Source organism: Xenopus laevis, chromosome 7L, assembly GCF_017654675.1.
Source record: "Xenopus laevis strain J_2021 chromosome 7L, Xenopus_laevis_v10.1, whole genome shotgun sequence".
In the NCBI taxonomy this organism is placed as follows: Eukaryota; Metazoa; Chordata; class Amphibia; order Anura; family Pipidae; genus Xenopus; species Xenopus laevis.
This window is the reverse complement of record NC_054383.1, coordinates 31,663,112-31,682,419: the sequence shown is the minus strand read 5'-3', so window position 1 is coordinate 31,682,419 and position 19,308 is coordinate 31,663,112. Positions and strand designations below refer to the sequence as shown.

Genomic DNA, 19,308 nt, shown 5'->3' with positions numbered 1-19,308 from the left:
CTCAAAGTGTGGAAAAGCACAATGTGAATGCCTTTAATACACATGACGGCAGGAAACGTTAATTGGCTGACCTATCAACATTATCATCAGATAGTTGAACTACACGTATAACCATTACAAAAAACATTACAAAACAACAAATTACATATATTGTGTCAATACTGCTGTAAGTAAAAACCCTTTTCATTTGGCTACCTAAATAATTAAAAACATGTAGAATTATTCAACTATCTGATGATAATGTTGATATATATATATATATATATATATATATATATATATATTTATTATCAAATATTGTGTGGAGTGTAATTAATCAAATGATATATTAAGCTGCTCCTTATTTTTAAAACAGGCTTTAAGCTGGGTGAAAATATATGTTTTATATTTTATTTAAATTGTTATAGTTCCTTTATTTACTTAATTATACATTTTACAAAGGGACTAAGATTTACCTGCAACTTACTTGCTGCTTTCAAAGTAAAACTCCCAAACTTGGCTGCCCTTTTATTAGACACCAGTGGTATCACCTGACTATAGGTGGATATATATATACAGTATATATATATATATATATATATATATATATATATATATATATATATATATATATATATATATATATATATATAATCATTGGATAAGGACCCGCACTCCAATGTTTCGTGAAAAAAAGTTTTTATTTTAACTTGTGCATCCAACGTTTCGGCCCATGCCTTGGCCTTTATCAAGGATGCCGGGTCCTTATCCAATGATTGTATGCTGAAGCTTTGACCCAGCACCCACAGTATCTCCAAGACTGGATCAGAGTGCGAGTGTTTGTCTATATATATATATATATATATATATATATATATATATATATATATAAAAAGCTGGGTGAAAAGATATGTTTGCTTATAAAAAGGCTCCTCATTGGACTGGTTATTTGTTTTGATTGTGCTTGTATGAACCAAGAAATAGGACGTATGTTTACTTTCAGCTTCAGATATTGCCATACATAAACAATAGGCAAAAGGTATGTTCAGCACAAGCCTTATACTTTTAGTTAGCATGAATGTCAAGGGCCAATGTAATACTTCTCTACACAGTCTGGGAATAAACAAGATGTGTTTTCGAGATGTTTTATCATCTCAATGGCAGGGACAAACAATTAAACTTGTTACATCATATTGCTTTGAGTGTTCAGAGTTACATAAGTAACTTACAGAACTTTCAATGTATGACATGAAGAGATGGGCAGGGCTTGAACTTTTAAATCCTGGGGGCTCAGTTATAGAAACTCACTGAAGTGTGTGTAATGTAGCGTAATTACCTTTATCTGAAACATGTGTGGATTTGGTTTACTTAGCTTTCCAGTAGAGGTCGCTCTTTGTCTAGATTATGCTGGTAAACTTTTAGAGACACCCACTGAAGTTATTAGTTAATATACTTCTGGACGAGCTATCAAGAAAATTAATTAAACATGTTGTAAATCAGCCAGTTTTAAAATTATTTGCAAATAAAATAAATGAGAAATTATGAGCACTGTCTGTCTTACAGAGAAGAGAAGTACCATACTTGTAACAATCTAGGCAAAGTTAGATTTCAGTTCAGTAGGGTATAATGCTGAGGGAAGTTGGAGTTCATATTTTTTTTAAAAAAATGCCTTCTAGTTACCTTTATGCATGGTATTTTCACAATAAATGTAACCATGATTATTTTTATAATATAATAATAATAGGGATGCACCGAATCCAAGATTCTGTTCGGGATTTGGCCAGGATTCGGCCATTTTCAACAGGATTCAGATTCAGCCAAATCCTTCTGCCCGGCCAAATCGAATCCTAATTTGCATGTGTAAATTAGGGGTAGGGAGGGAAATCACGAGACTTTTTGTCACCAAACAAGGAAATAAAAATATTTTCCCTCCCCCCTAATTTGCATATGCAAATTCGGATTTGGTTTGGTATTCGGCCAAATCTTTCGTGAAGGATTAGGTGGTTCGGCCGAATCCAAAATAGTGGATTCGGTGCATCCCTAATTTATAATATCTGTTCAGTGTTGCAAAGTTCATCAATTCTCACTTGTTTTTTTATGTTGTGTGGCACTTATTTTAACAGGTGATCTAGTGGTTCTGGAGGGAACATTGACTTCCAGTTGGTTACAAGGACGCAATTGTTGGGGGTCCAAGGGATTTTTCCCATTATCGTGTGTCCAGGAATTCTATCTGTCATCCAGAAGCCGCCAGCTTTGTCAGAACTCTACTCTTGAGCTCCCAAGTTATGCTATTGGCCAGGCAAGAGCCATTTTAGGACTTTCTGCTCAGCTGGAAGAGGAGCTGGATTTTATAGAAGGAGACATTATTACAATCACTGGCGTGCCAGAGTCTGGATGGTTTGAGGGTGAACTAAATGGGCGAAGAGGAATCTTTCCAGAAGGCTTTGTAGAATTGCTAAACCCCTTGAGGGTTTCTGATGTTAGAATTATTCGTAACACCTATGATGACTTTAAACATGACAAGCTATCAGAAGTAGCCGAGTTCCCTGAACAAGGAAACTTCAGCAGGGAAAAACGCAGGAAAAATGAAGACCAAGATGGCACTTTTGCAATTGCTCTTTATAAATTTGAGGCTATGGAGCAGAGAGAGCTTGATTTTGAAGTTGGTGATAAGATTAAAATAATTCAGACGTTAGAAGACGGGTGGCTTGAAGGGGAGTTGTATGGAAACAGGGGTATTTTTCCTCACAGATTTGTGAAATTGGAGAGCTCAGAACAAAATTCTTTTCACCAGACGTCACCAGAGGGAAACAAGATCAGCAACACCTCATACAATGTTGACTTCTCCTCTGCAGACAGCCACAGTGGTTCTGATCCTCATTACTGGGATGTGCATGTTGAAGATTCCTCAAGTGTCTCAACTGCTGAATCACAGGTGCAAATTCCAAATTCAGAATTTCATTTAAATAGCATTAATGAAATCCCTGTAAATGACTATGAAATGCTACGTAGCAAATCTCCTAAGCCACAGCTACCTCCTCGCCCACAGAGTAAGGTATATGGCAGCCCTGCAAATCCTGTTCAAGATGCTAATAAAGTCAAACCGATTACTGCACAGTTGCCTGTCGGTGGACAAGGGTCTAATGGTTCACATGAGAAGTGGTCTTCCAAAAGGGCTCTCTCTTTAATTACACCTGATGAGGCAGTACATGCTCAGAAGAGTTCAGAAGAGTCCAAGAACAAAAATAATAGAAAAAGTAGCCTTCAGGACCAGGATATAGCTCTTTTGGTAGATGATCAGCAGCAGAAATCTAAGATGTGTTCTAACTCCAAAAATAAACAGGAATGTCCTTCCACATGTACATGGTCTTCACAGGCAGAGAGGCCACAAAGTGGAACACGTAGCGTAAACAGTGGATGTGAATTAATCAACCTGGACTCTAAATTATCTGAGCAACTTTCTCAGTTTGAAAAAAGCCTCTCCAACCCTATAGCAAATGGCAACAAGTATGCGTCAAGACATTTGTCAATACTGGATAACAGTTCTGAAACAGACATCATTAGAGGCACATCTCAGCTCTCCAAAGTCCAAAAATCACCCGAAAAAAGAAAAACATTAAGACCCCCACCCCCTCGGCCAACCATCAGATCCAATTCAACTTCATCTATTAGAGGTAGATCACAAAAAAGTGCATATACACAAAGCGCATCTCCTCCTTTCCCACTCAAACCATCCAGGCCTGCTCCACTGCCTCCACCAGGCAACCAAAGAAATACACCATCTCCTAAACCATTATCACAAGTGAGCCCACAAACTGAAAGTGTAATTGCACCTGAAATCCATGACCTTTCTTCAGAAGAGCAGTGTGACAAAGACCATGCTTCACCATGCCCGTTCCTGCAACTCAAGATTGAAGAAGTTGAAAGAGAGCTAGATGTGTACAGAAAGACTCGTGAAGAGTTGATGTTAATGCTTGAGGAAGAGCAGGATGAACTTGTTAGGGCAGAAACCATAGAAAACTTGGAATTCTGTGACTCAAATATAGAAAGTCTACATGGAGAACTTCAGCGCCTTAAAGGTAAGTTCTGCTGTTTTATTTTTTTATCGTTTTGATGTATAGAAAGGTGAGAAAAAGTTTAAAAACAAAGATAGGATTGCAAATCACTTATCTACCTTAAGCTTACCATTCGTCCCCATCCCACAGAGACAGGACCTGTTTGAGGAATTCAGCCCCCATACAGAATTGCCCCACGAAGCGTCCTCTTCTGGCAGAATAACTTTCAAAAATGACCCCCTGACCCATGCAGAATTATTATCAGATCCTGCATTGGATTTTTTCTTTTTACAGCTAAGGGACAGAGAAGAGCAAACAGGAGGCTTTATGTTTATTTATCTGCATTCCCACTTCCCTTATATTGCAACAATTTTGCTCTGTTTCTTCCACAATGATGCCATTAACTATTTACTTGCCTTAATTAGCCATTCTGAGTTTAAGGGAAAAGGGCACCTGGGCAGACTCGGGGAGATTAGACGCCTCGTGAAAAATCGTCTGTTCTTCGGGGTGACAATCTTCCCAAACTGCCTTCCCCTACCTTCCCATCGGCTATAATGAAAAATCGCCAGCGGGATGGCACTCGCGACTTTGAAAAACTAAGTGCCAAGAGTGCCAGGGAAGATCTGTGCCTTCAAAGATGCCCCAGTAGCTCCCCATCTTCTTTTCTGCTGATTTACTGCACATGCTCTGTGCTGCTGTCACTTACTGAGCTTAGGGACCCACTCAAAATATACAGAACGCATAGAATATAAATGTCACAGTATAAGGCTGATAAGTAATTAATACAGATAATCACTACATGGCAGCACAGAAACCAGTGCAGTTAGAATCAGAATGTAATAATCAGCCCTGTAGCATCATATATCACAGCCAACCTTGTTTTGTGCTTGATAATTAGTGACGAGCCCTTAGCTTCTCAACAACTGCTCAGAGCCCACTGAGCATATGAGTTTCACAGACACTTTCCAAGATGGTGACCCCCTGTGACAAGTTTGAAGTCCTGGATCATTGCTGCTATTGTGAAGCTGAAACTTTAGGCTGGTGCAATAAGTTCAGTATATAATAAAACATGGTGTTTTTAGCCACATTCATTTTTAGGGTTTAGTTCTCCTTTAACACCTCCCTTCATACCCTCTATTATCGCATGTGTCTTACCCACTACCTGTGAAATTGTGTGTTGGTCCCTTAACACTGCAAATGCTTTGTGGAAAATGTTTTAATCTATTCACAATTCACAAAAGTGGATATAGCATTTTTTGAAGTAAAAGTGGTGTTAACACTGGTTTAAATACAATCATCATGTTCCCAAATTAAAGCAAAATGTTGCACCATATTGGCCTTTAAAATGGCAGGGAATCTCTTGTCTGAAAAGCTTAAACATTATTACAAGATACAGGTACAGCCGAGAGTCACCTAATGGTAGACTGATAGGTTTAGCATAGCTAAAAGCAAATTAAGGGGATTTTTTCATGATTTTTATAATGTAGTTTTTATTTCTAAATTACACTGCAAATAATTCACTCTACAATATAAAATGTAATTCCTGAACCAGCAAGTGTATGTTTTTAGTTGTAATATTGGTGTGTAGGTTCATCTCAGGTTATTTTGCCTGGTCATGTGCTTTCAGAAAGAGCCAGGACTGGCAGGCTGTTGTTTCTCCTACTCAATGTAACTGAATGTTTTGCAGTGGGACCTGGATTTTACTATTAAGTGCTGTTCTTGGATCTACCAGGCAGGTTCTGTTGTTAGGCTGCTGGGGGGCAGGGGCACGCCAGAGAGGTTTTCAGGGGCGGCAAAAAGCCGCTCCTGGTACCTTTAAGAGCCGAATTTCTGTTTTTTAAACCGGAAATTCGGCTTTACTAATGTGAGAGAGCGCAGTTGCTCTCTCAGCATTAGTGTTCCTGCTTCCCCTCCCGACAGGTAAGTCTGTGAGGGGGGGGCGGCATTGCATGAGCCGGTCAGGCGGCCCTTAGGTAAAAATCGCCGCTGCTGGGGGGGAAAGAGAGGTGGGTGATATCACTCCAACTTGCAGTACAGCAGTAAAGAGTGACTAAAGTTTATCAGAGCACAAGTCACATGACTGAGGGCAGCTGGGAAACTGACAATATGTCTAGCCCCATGTCAGATTTCAAAGTTAAATACAAAACTTTAGTTTAACATTTTTCCATGACAGTATCCCTTTAAAAAAAATGTGGGTAAAATGTTTCTAAATGTTGTACGAAAGAGAATCTGCAAACTGTTTAAAAGAATCTCTTAAAGTTATGTGTTTAAAATGACACCAGTAAATTGTGGTCATATCTCTCAGCAGAGCACGGATACTGAATACACTCTGGGTTGCTTATTACTGGAATGATAATAATCTGACCAAAAATTGCAGCAAGGAAGCATGCAAACCTGCTAGTGCACATTTATAGTGATACACTGGAGCCCGGATTCCATGAGAGTGCAGCCTGTGTGCAAGTAAATGTGGGCACTTGTGTACAGGTATGGGACCTGTTATACAGAATGCTCAGGACCTGAGGTTTTCCGGATAACGGAAAACTCAATAGGCTGGTTTTGCTTCCAATAAGGATTAATTATATCTTAGTTTGGATCAAGTACAAGCTACGGTTTTATTATTACAGAGAAAAGGAAAAGCATTTGAAAAAATTGCATTACTTGGATAAAATGTAGTCTTTGGGAGACAACCTTTCCGTAATTCAGAGCTTTCTGGATAATGGGTTTCTGGATAACACATTCCATACCTAAACAACCTAAAAAAGCAAAGTAGGTAAATCTGCTGTTGTGGCAACCCTGGGGTACGGTGCTGACCTCGTCTCTCTCTATAAAATCACTATATTTGTGATTTTTGCTGTATTTTATTCACTCCTGTCTGAACGAATAAATAACTTTCACCAGTGCTTCTTTTACTTCCCACATAAGTCCTTTCTAGCCCATCCCATGCCTTGGCCTGTGCAAATAGCCGGTCACACCCAGCACAGAGGCCTGGTTTATTACTATTGTCCCTGTGTCTGACCTGCTGTGGAATGTGACCTACATGTCATCCTATAAATGATTATTCTTTCTCAGAGCTGTGTTTCAGCTGTGTTATTCTTAATCACCAAGAATTGTTGTGGTTCGACTGCAACTCCCAAAATCATTACTCACTCACCAGGAGGCATATCTTCAGATACCGAGAGCCTCCATTCTATTCATCCTCGTCCTTTTGGCTGTGTGCATAAACGTTACCTTTTTTGCAGATTATGATAAAGCCTTCTATAGAGCAATGGCATCTTGCTGGAGAGCTGTAAATCCTGTTGTTTACAAATTGAGCCTGCCCATTACCGTAACTTCTCTGTCTTCTCACTAACTACTAGTAAGAGCAGTGTACCCCTTTCTGACTCCCATTATCTGCTTTGTAAAGGGCTGTGTACTTTCAGATTGAAGTTCCGATATAAAATATGCAAAATGTATCTATATTTATTACTCTATGGCATGTATTCAAAAAATTATATTATTAATTAAAAATGAAATCAAATAGTTTTCATATGATTTCTTTGAATTGTAATTGCTGTGGGGTAGAGCCTGCAGACCCACACAGGGCCGCCGTTACATATCATGGGGCCCCGTACAACAACATTTTTGTGGGCCCCCTTGGCCCCGCCCATCCCGGCCCCCAAGCCCCACCCCGCCCCCAAGATCCCACCCACTCTACATCACAGTTAAAAGACCACAAAAACATCAGCGTTAATAAAGGTAACCCCCCCCACACACAAACAAGTTATAAAAAGCAATTGGGTACCAGTGCAACCCTATATAATATTTTTTAAAAAAACATTGGCACCAGGCCCCACCTTAAAAGTTGAAAAAATAGCGGCCCAAAGAATATTTTTTAAAAAAACATTGGCGCCAGGGGTATATAGAGTATTAAAATAATACATTGGTGGCCATGGGATTAAAAAAAGAAAAAAAAAACACACATTGGTGTTCAGAGGAATTGAACTCGTGGCTTCAACTTCGCCTCCTTTTGTGACTTTGGGTCTTTTTGCCGCTTCCGAACTTCAACTTTGGCTGTTTTCGTGACTTCGGGTCTTTTCGCCGCTTCAGGACTTCAACTTCGGCTGTTTTCGTGACTTTTGGGTCTTTTCGCCGCTTCGGAACGTTAGACACTTCTGCATTACGGCTGTTCGGGACGGCTTTGGCGCTGTCAAGGGGGCCCAGCTCTTTCGAAAAGTTCAGCACTGCCAAGCCCCCCGTCAGTCCCAGGCCTGGTACACTTGTACCCCCTGTGCCTCCCTGATGGCGGCCCTGGACCCACACCTAACCAGGACCCGCTGACCTGCAACCCACCACCCCTCCATCCTGCAAAGATTTACTCACCACCCGATTTATCCGGAAGTGATATTACTCCAGAAGTAGAGCAACTGGGTAAAGTAATAAAAATTGCTAGATCAGCGAGGGTGGGCTAGACCCGCAGCTGAACCGGATACCCAGGCAGGGTACCCGCGGATTGCGCGTCTGGTTGGAATGTTCTACCCGAAAACCCACCACTTTGCAAGTATACCGGGGTACAGCATGGGGTGTTTTTCAAGGGGAATGAAAGGGTCCCCAGAAAAGTTATGTGTCTGTAAGTCGTGGGTCCCTCAGCACCCCCTGTTGTTAAGTCACTGCTTCAGCTACAGGTAAAATAACTCCTAGCAAGCCTGAGAGCTGCAGAACAAAAATAAAAATTAAGACTTAAGGTGGCCATACACAGGCAGATAAAGCTGCCGATATTGGTCGTTTAGACCAGTTTGACAGCTTATCTGCCCGTGTATGGGGGCTTCCGACGGGTCTTCCCGATCAATATCTGGCCACGGTATTGATTGGGAAGGTTTGATTTTTACCCGACCGACCGTCGGAGCCCCTTGTCGTATCGTAATCCGATCGTTCGACCATACGGCCGAACGTTCGGATTACCCCCGATATAGCCATGCCGTTAGTGGCATATCGGGGAAAGATGTCGCCAAACGATCGGATCTTTGAGTCTATGGCCAGCTTTATTGCAAAATAAAATATTGCTGTATTAATCATAGTAAAAGTTCATTTCAAGGCAATACATCTGTATTGCAAACCAGCCACTAGGGGACACTTCTCTCACTATTTTATATGCCTGGTATGAGTACATTATTAAGACTCATCATTCCCTTCTTTGTATCTACCTTATCTTTATACTTGGGCTAGACAGGTATTTATTTTAATTAAACCAGCTCTTGTTAGTTTTATATCTAGCACCTTCCTTGTGTAGAGCTTTGAACACAGACTTTATATTGTTCCTGCATGGTGCAAAAAAAAACTGGAGGTACTTGGGGCTTATGGTAGAGACACATGGACAACCTTTTCTCTGGTCTTGCAACCTACAGCCAATTTGTACCTTTACTGGTGTAATTAACGGGGTGGTTCACCTTTTTTTTTTTTTGTATTTCAAGAAAATTTTTATTCATGAAGAAAAGGTGAACATACAGTGAACATATATGAAAAAAATCACATCTGGTCAACATTCAGATATGTAAGCATGCACGGTAACAGGAGTACAGTTCTGAAAGTGAACTAGTACCAGCAATGTCGTAGGACAAAAGCAAGTAGAAAGGGAAGAGAAGGGTAGGAAGGGGGGGGGATTGGGGATAGAGCCTGAAGGCTAACGTTCTAGCATATTACTGTGGTTTCACAGTTTGCCATGTGCATGTAAGTAGGAGATCCAGGGCTGCCAGGTCGATGTAAAGTTATCCTTTCTCATCGTGAGAAATGATGTCAATTCTTCCATAATGTAAATATCCCTGACATTCGCAATCCATTCCTCTAAGGTCGGGGGAATGACCTCTCTCCAGTGTCTAGGGATCAGTATTTTTGCCGCTAGTAGTAATTGGTTTAGCAGACTATGTTTGAAAGTATGTTCTGGGAGCTCAGTATGAAGCAAAAGGAGCAAGTGAGGTGAGAGATCGACCTGATAGCCCAGAACCTCCCGACACGCCTGTTGTATGGGTGGTTCACCTTTAAGTAAACTTTTAGTATGTAACAGAATGGCCAATTCTAAGCAACTTTTCCATTGGTTTTCATTATTTATTTTTTATAGTTTTATAATTATTTGCCTTTTTCTGCTGACTCTTTCCAGCTTTCAAATGGGCATCGCTGACAGCATCTAAAAAGCAAATGCTCTGTAAGGCTACTAATTTATTGTTATTGCTCCTTTTTATTATTCACATTTCTATTCAGGCCTCTCCTATTCATATTCCATTCCTTATTCAAATTAATGCATGGTTGCTAGGGGAATTTGGACCCTAGCGCCTAGATTTTTTATAATGCAAATTGAATATTTGCTGAATAAAATAACTCAAAAACCTTAATTAATAAAAAATGAAAACCATTTACAAATTGTCAGAATATCACTCTCTACATCATACTAAACGTTAACTCAAAGGTGAACAACCCCTTTAATTTAACTTTTAGTATGTTGTAGAATCATTTCTCAATTCGCCTTAATTTTTTCTTTTTTAAAGTTTTTTAATTACTTGCTTCTTCTAACTCTTTCCAGCTTTCAAATGGGGTCACTGACCCAATCTAAAAAACAAATGCTCTGAAAGGCTATACATTTATTGTTATTGCTCTCTCCTTTTATATTCCAGCCTTCTTTTCAAATCAGTGAACGGTTGCTAGGGTAATATGGACCCTAGCAACTTGCTTGTATTGTAAGCTGCTGAATAAAAAGCTAAATAACTCAAAAACCACAAAAAGTAAAAAATGAAAGCCAATTGCAAATTTTCTCACTCTCTACATCATACTAAAAGTAAAAGTAAAGGGGAACAACCCCTTTAATTGAAAATAATGAAAGCAAACATCTCATTATTGCTACTGCAATCAAACAAATGTTGCTAACTGTATGTACACGACCTATGGATAATGAATTCTCCCCTCCCTGTTATGCTCCCATATTGCTTTAGCTGTGACCTGTGAACTTCTGTTCTCTCAGAGGTTTGTGCAGGGGTAGTCGGAATGGACAATTAAAATTCCACACTGCAGGGAAAATGCATTTTTTATTGTAATTAGTCTGCTTAACCGTGCGATTGCTGTCTCGCGCTTGAGGTCACATTTATCAAACCTCTGAACAAAAAAAAAACCACAATGCTTTCTTGTTTTTATTTTCTCCATGGGATGGATGTTCTATTCCTAGTTCCTATTTGGACAGCTTATATTTTAATTATTTTCTATACTTTTAAGGGGTGGTTAATCTACTAAGCAACTTTTCAATTGGTCTTCATTATTTTGTATAGGTTCTTTTTGTAATTATTTGCCTTCTTCTTCTGACTCTTTCTAGCTTTCAATTGGGGGTCACTGAGCCCATCTAAAAACAAATGCTCTGCAGGGCTAAACATTTATTGTTACTTTTTATTACTCCTCTTTCTGTTCTTTCTATGTCTTCTCTAGTGATGTGCGGCCTGACCTCGCACTCCCCTTTCCGTGTCGCGGGCAGGTCCGGGTTGAGCTCTTCTGCCTGCTCTCCCCACACGAAACTTTACAATGCCGGCTTCCGACTTCCGGGTTCAACTTTTATAGACGCGTGCGAGTCTTTAAAAAGAACCCAGAAGTCAGGCTCAGGCGGGTGGAGGGAGGGCGGATATCGGGTGGGTACGGGTTGGGAAGAACCACTAGTCCTTTCCTATTCATATCTCAGGCTCTTATTTAAATCAATGATTGGTTGTTATGTAATTTGGACTATAGCAACCAGATTGCTGAAATTGCAAACTGGAGAGCTGCTGAAGAAAAAGGCACATAACTCAAAAACCACAAATAATAAAAACCAATAGCAAATTGTCTCAGAAATCACTCTCTGCATCATACTAACAGTTAAAGAGGTGGTTCACCTTTACGGTAACTTTTATGCCATAGAACGGCCAATTCTAAGCAACTTTTTAATTGGTTTTCATTATTTATTTTTTGTAGTTGTATAGTTATTTGCCTTTTTCTTCTGACTCTTTGCAGCTTTCAAATGGTTGTCGCTGACTCCTTTCTAAAAAACAAATGCTCTGTAAGGGCTCTTACAGACGAGCGTTTTTGTCTGCGCTTCCCTGCGTTCCGTTTTTCTGCGTTCAGCCGCAGGGGAGCGCAGGAATAGACGCATTACATTTTTACCAATGGGGCTGTACTCACACAGGCACGTGTAGGTGCCGAACGCAGGAAAAATGCAGCATGTTGCGTCTCAACCTGCGTTCAGCGCCTACACACACCTGTGTGAGTACAGCCCCATTGGAAAAAATGTAATGCGTAGTAATACACAGAAAAATGGAACGCAGGGGATCGCAGGTAAAAACGCTCGTCTGTAAGAGCCCTAAGGCTATAAATGTATTGTTATTGCTACTTTTTATTACTGATCCTTCTATTCAGCCCCTCTCCTATTCCAGTCTCTTATTCAAAGCAATGCATGGTTGCTAGGGCAATTTGGACCCTAGTTACCAGATTGCTTAAGATGCAAATTGAAGAGCTGTTGATCGAAAAAATCTTTAATAATAAAAAATGAAAACCAATTGCAAATTGTCTCAGAATATCACTCTCTATATCACACTAAAAGTGGTGAACAACCCCTTTAACTCAAAGGTGAACAACCCCTTAAGGCAGGGGTCCCCATCCTTTTTTACCTGTGAGCCACATTCAAATGTAAAAAGAGTTGGGGAGCAACACAAGCATGAAAAAGTCCCTTGGGTGCCAAATAAGGGCTATAATAAGCCCCTATGTGGACTGGCAGCCTTACATAAGGCTTTACTTGGCACTATACTTAATTTTATGCAAATATAACTTACTTCCAAGCCTGGAATTCAAAAATAAGCACCTTCTTTGAGGACACTGAGAGCAACATCCAATGGGTTGGAGAGCAACATGTTGTTTGCAAGCTACTGGTTGGGGATCACTGCTTTAAGGTGTAAAACTGTTTCTTGTTAGATATACAGTCTTCCCATGGTAAATGATAATTTACTGAATGTAAATGTGCTTGTGTGCAGTGATGGGCGAATCTGTGGCGTTTCGCTTCGCCGAATAATTTGTGAATCTCCTGTGAAATTCGCAAAACAGCGAAAAATTTGCAGAACAGCACTGGCTTCTCATTTTTGACGCGGCTTCTGGTTTTTTTTTTACCCCGGTTTCGAAAATTTATTCGCTGGTGGCGAATTGCGGGAATTCGAGCCTGGCAAATAAATTCGCCCATCACTACTTGGTTGCAGTGCCACATGGGGTTAATCAGAGCATAGGCTGCACAAATGATTTCCAGCTCAAAAGGCAGATGTAAAAAAAACACTACAAATGCCCCTGTCCCCAATTTATTGCTAATGCCTGTACCTAGAGGATGCACCTACTGATCAGACAAAAGCATCACCTACCTAACTGCGGATGCACCAACAAGGGCAGGTGATTGCCTCAGAAATCAATAGGGGTTTTGAGGATTTGTTGTCCATCAAGCTGGAAATTGCTCAATCAACAATATGCTCTCAGCTGCCCTATGTTTCATTGCCCCTAAACCTTTTAGTAAATTGTTTCAGATGATTTAAAATATTATTCTGTGACTTTGAGCTAATACATGTCATTTGCTGTGAAAGGGGTGGTTCACCTTTAAGTTAACTTTTAATATGTTATTGAATGGCTAATTCTAAGCAACTTTTCGATTTGCCTTCATTTTTTATTCTGTATAATTTTTAATGATTTGCCTTCTTCTTCATACTCTTTCCAGCTTTCCCATCTAGAAAATGTGCTGAAAGGCTACACATGTATTGTCCTTGCTACTTTTTATTACTCGTCTTTCTGCTCAGGCCCGTTCCTATTTGGTCCAGTCTCTTATTCAAATTAGTGCGTGGTTGCTAGGGTAATTTGGACCCTAGCAACTAGATTGCTGGTTGCAAACTGGATTTATTTAATTAACTTAAAAACCACAAATAATAAAAAAATATATCACTCTCTACATCATACTAAAAGTTAATTTGATAGTAAACAACCCCTTTAAGATAAACAGATAAACCAAGTGTATCTGGTTTTGTGTCTCTCTCCTACCAAGCTGACAATGTGAAGAGAAACTCCATGATTTTGGAAGCCCTGCATTGTAATAGATATTAAAAGTATTTTTCATTGGTTCATTTCAAAGAGACAAAGGGCTGTCTCCATGGCAGCGAGAAATAGTAAACGTCCGCTCTTTTGTTTCACCCGAATCTCCCGTAATTGAGGTTTCTGAGGCAGAAAGGGGCCTCCACACACAAAGAGGCAGAAACTCTACGCTTTAAAAACACAATGTAAATTTAAATCAGTGTTTTCCAGCTTTTCTCACACATCTCATCAATCCTGCTGCCTTGGTCCAACCTATAAAAACGTCTTAAATTAAGAATGTCCATATAAGACCACTTTGTTTACAGTTGCCCGTCTTAGAATATATTGATGGACATATGAAAAATGATAGAATAATTGTTTAAAAAGCACTTTGTGTTGTAATATATATATATATATATATATATATATATATATATATATATATATATATATATATATATATATATATAGAACCATTGGCACTCACCTCTGCCGTTCGATAATTTCGCCGGGTACTAACCCAATTCAGTATAAAGTCCAAAAATAAAAGGAAGCACTCACGGCATAAAGGTTGTTAGAAGTCCTTTACTGAATCATATAAACATCTCAAGGGACCGTCATCAGGATGTGCTCCTATCAGCAGAAAACTGCACCAGTCCGGGTTTATACCAGTGAGCACCACAGAGCGATCCTCTTCCGACTTAAGTTCGGCTTTTCTTTCTACTACACATGCGCAGCCACGCAAAGAAAGAGGAAAAAGTATCGCTCCGTGGTGCTCACTGGAATAACCCTGGGCCGGTGCAGTTTTCTGCTGATAGGAGCACTGGCCGAGGTTTCAGGTAAGTAAATACAATCACTTGGGGGTGCCTAACATTTGGCACCCTAAGTGCAAGAGCCTTTCCTTCTACTTTCTATGTCTTTTAAGCACCAGTTTTGACATGCTTGCCTTGGCAATTGGCAGAAGTGGATAAGCAAAGTTGATCAGCGCTCTTGTGTTCAAAGGCAATAAGGGTGACATTACTGAATGCATCCCAGTCTTGGCCCATCTACGAAGTGCAGCATAGGTTTCAAAGTGGCAAACCACCTTTGTTTTTTGCACCCTGGATACGTGTTTTTGTGCCCCAGAATAGAGACAAAGACTTGTTCTTCCCCCATAAACACATTGATACCCACCCGCATACCTCCCAACTGTCCCATTTTTAGAGGGACAGTCCCTCTTTTGACAGCTCATCCCGCAGTCCCTCGTTTGTACTGGAAAGTCCCGTTGTTCTCTGCACTGAACAGGCAGAAAAATAAGTAAAGTTTCTAACTTAATTGGCTTTTGGCAGAGAGCCCAGAACAGCCACAGCAGCAGATAAGATAATTTTATAACAGTTTTGAGATAAGCGATAAGCGAAGTAATTGTAACAATATAAGAAAACAGGTCCCTTGGAAAAAGTTAAACTCACAGCTTAAAGGGCAATTCACCTTCACTAGCAAAAATGTAATAACTGAAAAAATACTACAGAAATATGTTCAAGCTTTTATAAAATTTTGTAAAATGAACATGGTAATTAGGAGGTGTGGCCACAAAAATGGTTGTGGTCAAAAAAATTTCACTACTCTAAGCGAGGCAACTTTTTTGTCCCTCTTTTTCTTTCCAAAATGTTGGGAGGTTTGCTCTAACTTGTGTTTCACTCAGGGCAAAAGTTATGGAGCCTCTGGCTGATGTAAAGTACTTCCAATTCCTAATAGGACTGTGATCTGCACCTTGTGCTAAATTTTTAACCTGGCGTGTGGTTCAGAGTGCAGCAATGCCATTGACACAAGTGCTGAGTAAACAAGCACTAAGCTGTAGGATTTTGTGTTCCTTAGTGCTCTCGTACTTCCACCTGTTGCTCAAGTAAAAGAGCCCAATCAGCACTGAGAAGCGCTATATTCACATCTCTTTCGAGTAAGTAATATGAATCCTCCATTTACTCCCTCAAACCTAGCACAGTCATGTAAACATCATGTCACGCACAAGCAATGGATATTTCACCCAAATATCCATACTAAAAAGAACTTTCAAATATTCTCAATCCTTTAAAAGTATTTTATAAATTTATTTTTGCTTTTGTAAACAATTTCTGACAGACTGTTTATATGTTCTGCACTACTGGTTGTGACTCCTGAAAACAGTGTAGTACAAGCCAGCTGATTAACAACAGCATGGTAAATCTGGAAAGAGAAACTTTAGACAAGGAAATAAAGTACTTCTTGGTTTTTTTTTCATAACCACAAAAACAAATGAATAACATTTTCCTTTGTAGGACACCTCGCCCTAAGCTGTAAGAAAAGCTTTCTGGGTGCCGTGGAAGTTTTGATATTTTCATGTACAGAAACATTTTTGTAATCAGGAGGGGCCTCAGAAAAATGTGCTACGCCTTTAAGCAAGTCTTACTGACATGCCAAATCCAGATAATAGGAATTCAGATATTCCAGCTACACTAGTGTGAACTAACCTGGACACATCTCTGCATCGCTTCTCCCCTACCAATCTCGCTTTCCCTTTATAGATATCTTCTAGAACCTCTTGTACTCATTTATGCAGTTTCTGCCTATATGGTTTAGTATTTGATTACAGGAAAATAGCACTATTAATATTTTCATGCTTAAAATAAACTAACATTTTTTTTCCATGAGCCATTCACCAAGGATTCCACCTGCTATGTGACATTTTGTCTTTCTATGGATTTTTTTCCCACCTGGTTTCTTGGCCTTTGATATGACTTTATACATTAAATATTGGCCGCTCTGTGCACTTTTTCTGTACCCCTTGGCGAAGCTGTCTGCTGTCATCAACAACATTATCCTGGTTTCATCGCGAGACAACAAAGGTATTGTGTATGTAGCCACTGTACAGAACTGGGAGAATTGAAATCTAAAATTTGCCTCCGCCTCCTGCAGCATAGTATAGTTAAATTTGTTTCTCATAAAGAAAATAGGATATGGGTTTGACTTCTACACAAAACTACTTTAATACGACATTGTGTTCATGAACTGTTCCATGCTGGTTCAGTGAAAACAGTCTGCACTGTAATCCTACAGTTTGTATAGGTGGCTATCAAACAAAATTTGGAATTAAATCAACAACAGTTCTACAGCATCTCTCTTTGGTAAATTCTTCATATTTGTGCTCAGAGTTGGTCCTGTCTGTTTTCCGTTGCCTATTGTACCTGTGCAGACAGCATACAATACTTTACACTGCACATGAGCTGTAGACTGTCATATTAACTTCAACTAATAACTTATGTGCCCTGCATGATGTGTATTTTTATATCATGATCTGAAAGGTTCAAACCCCTAAACATAAATTGGTCTTATGGAGAAATGTAATAAAAGTTGCAAAGTTTTCACCAGGTCTAGTAACCCATAGCAACAATCAGCAGGGAGCATAATGGTCACCTGTTTGAAAGCAAACATCTGATTGGTTGCTGTAAGTTACTAGACCTCATAGAAACGTGACTTCTTATTTAGTATCCATATGTTCCACGTTGCTGTACCCTTCCAGAACATGAGATCATCTTACATTATGGAAAAAAAGACTGTAGCCTGCATGTGAAGGGCAGGTATTATAGGTATGGCACGTTTATTATGAATCCGTGCGTGGAGTGGTGACATAACCAGCCATATTAGATCTGCCAGCTCATGGCAATAATATGCATATTATGGATTTTTGTATCAGAGGTTTAGCATTTATACCAACACAAATACATTCCATCGCAAGTTTCGACTTGCCATGTCATCCAGGTAGTTAATATTTTAAACAGGTTGCATCTTATTGTTACATAATGTGTCTTTGTCTCTATCTATCCATCTATCTATCTATCTATCTATGTATCTATCCCTAGTTATCTATTCTACGTATTTACCCATATACCTGTAAATGCTTCCTTTTTTCCAGCCAGTCAGCATTTTAGTCATTGCCAAAGACCTTTATGAAGCTGTTGTATATACAGGTATGGGATCTGTAATCCAGAAGCTCGTTATCCAAAAATCTCTGAATTATGGAAAGGCCTTCTCCCATAGACTCCATTTTATCCAAATAATCCAAATTTTTTAAAAATGATTTCGTTTTTCTCTGTAATAAGAAAACAGTACCGTGTACTTGATCCAAACTAAGATATAATTTATCCTTATTGGAACAAAAACCAGACTACTGGGTTTATTTAATGGTTACATGATTTTCTAGTAGACTTAAGGTATGAAGATCCATATTACGGAAAGATCCGTTATGCAGAAAAAACTCAGGTCCCAAGCATTTTGGATAACAGGTCCACTACCTGTTTAAAAAATAAGTGTCCTTTATTCAGAAGTGTTGACATATTATATAGCACTTTACAAGGCTTTTTCATCATTAGATCAGGCCATGCGCCAGTGAAGCTTACAGTCTGTTCTTCACCATTCATTCACACGTGCACCCACAGATTAATTCATTAACCTGTATGTTTTTGATGTGTTTGAGGCATCTGGAAAAAATTGAAGTCCATACATAATTATTATTTTTTGTAGCACCTGTACATAGTAAGGGGATACAAACACAAGATAGAACAGTTTACACATACGTCTCTTGAAACCAATATAGTCAGTTACAAATTCATTATGTTAGGAAACAATAGGGGGAGGGTGGTGCTCCTAAGAGCTTACATAAAACCTCTCACTAATAGGGGGATTGTATAATCCTCTGGGAAGGGCTAGGAAGAGAGTGCAGTTATAGTAAAGACCCCCAGATGTAGGTGGAGGATGGTGTAAAACACACTTGGTGCAGAACTTAGCAAATGTAACGCAGATTCGTGGGCATCAATGCCTTTATACCTTTTAGCACCAGCTAATTAGCAGACAGGCAATCATATATTTCAAATATATGCTTTTAGATTTAGTTTATCCACTGTGACTTCCTAAAGTGCAAAATAGCAACAGAAAAAAGGGACACAAATCCCAGTGTTCAAATAAATGGTGTTAGATGGAAAAAAGTGCGCAATGCAATGCAAAAATTTTTCCCTTTGCGCATAGATAAGAAGTGTGGAATACAATGCAAATCAAACACCACCGGGAAAGAGATTCCATGTTTTGTTGTTTGCACTTGTGCATGACCCAGCCACTGCCATTGCTTCACAGCACATCAAACTGCAATTATTTTGCACAAAGCTTTCTAAAAATAAATGCCTTTTTTTAC

At 39.4% G+C, this 19,308-nt stretch overlaps 1 protein-coding gene across 3 annotated transcripts in view; it reads left to right on the top strand.

The window, feature by feature from the left end:
* Window positions 1-19,308, top strand: part of dnmbp.L (dynamin binding protein L homeolog) — a 104,916-nt gene that overhangs the window by 32,235 nt on the left and 53,373 nt on the right. For all 3 annotated transcript variants that reach the window (XM_018225298.2, XM_018225296.2, XM_018225297.2), the window contains one exon: window positions 2,103-4,058. In XM_018225298.2, the coding sequence (XP_018080787.1) occupies window positions 2,103-4,058 (1,956 nt within the window). The remainder of the gene's footprint in view (window positions 1-2,102; window positions 4,059-19,308) is intronic.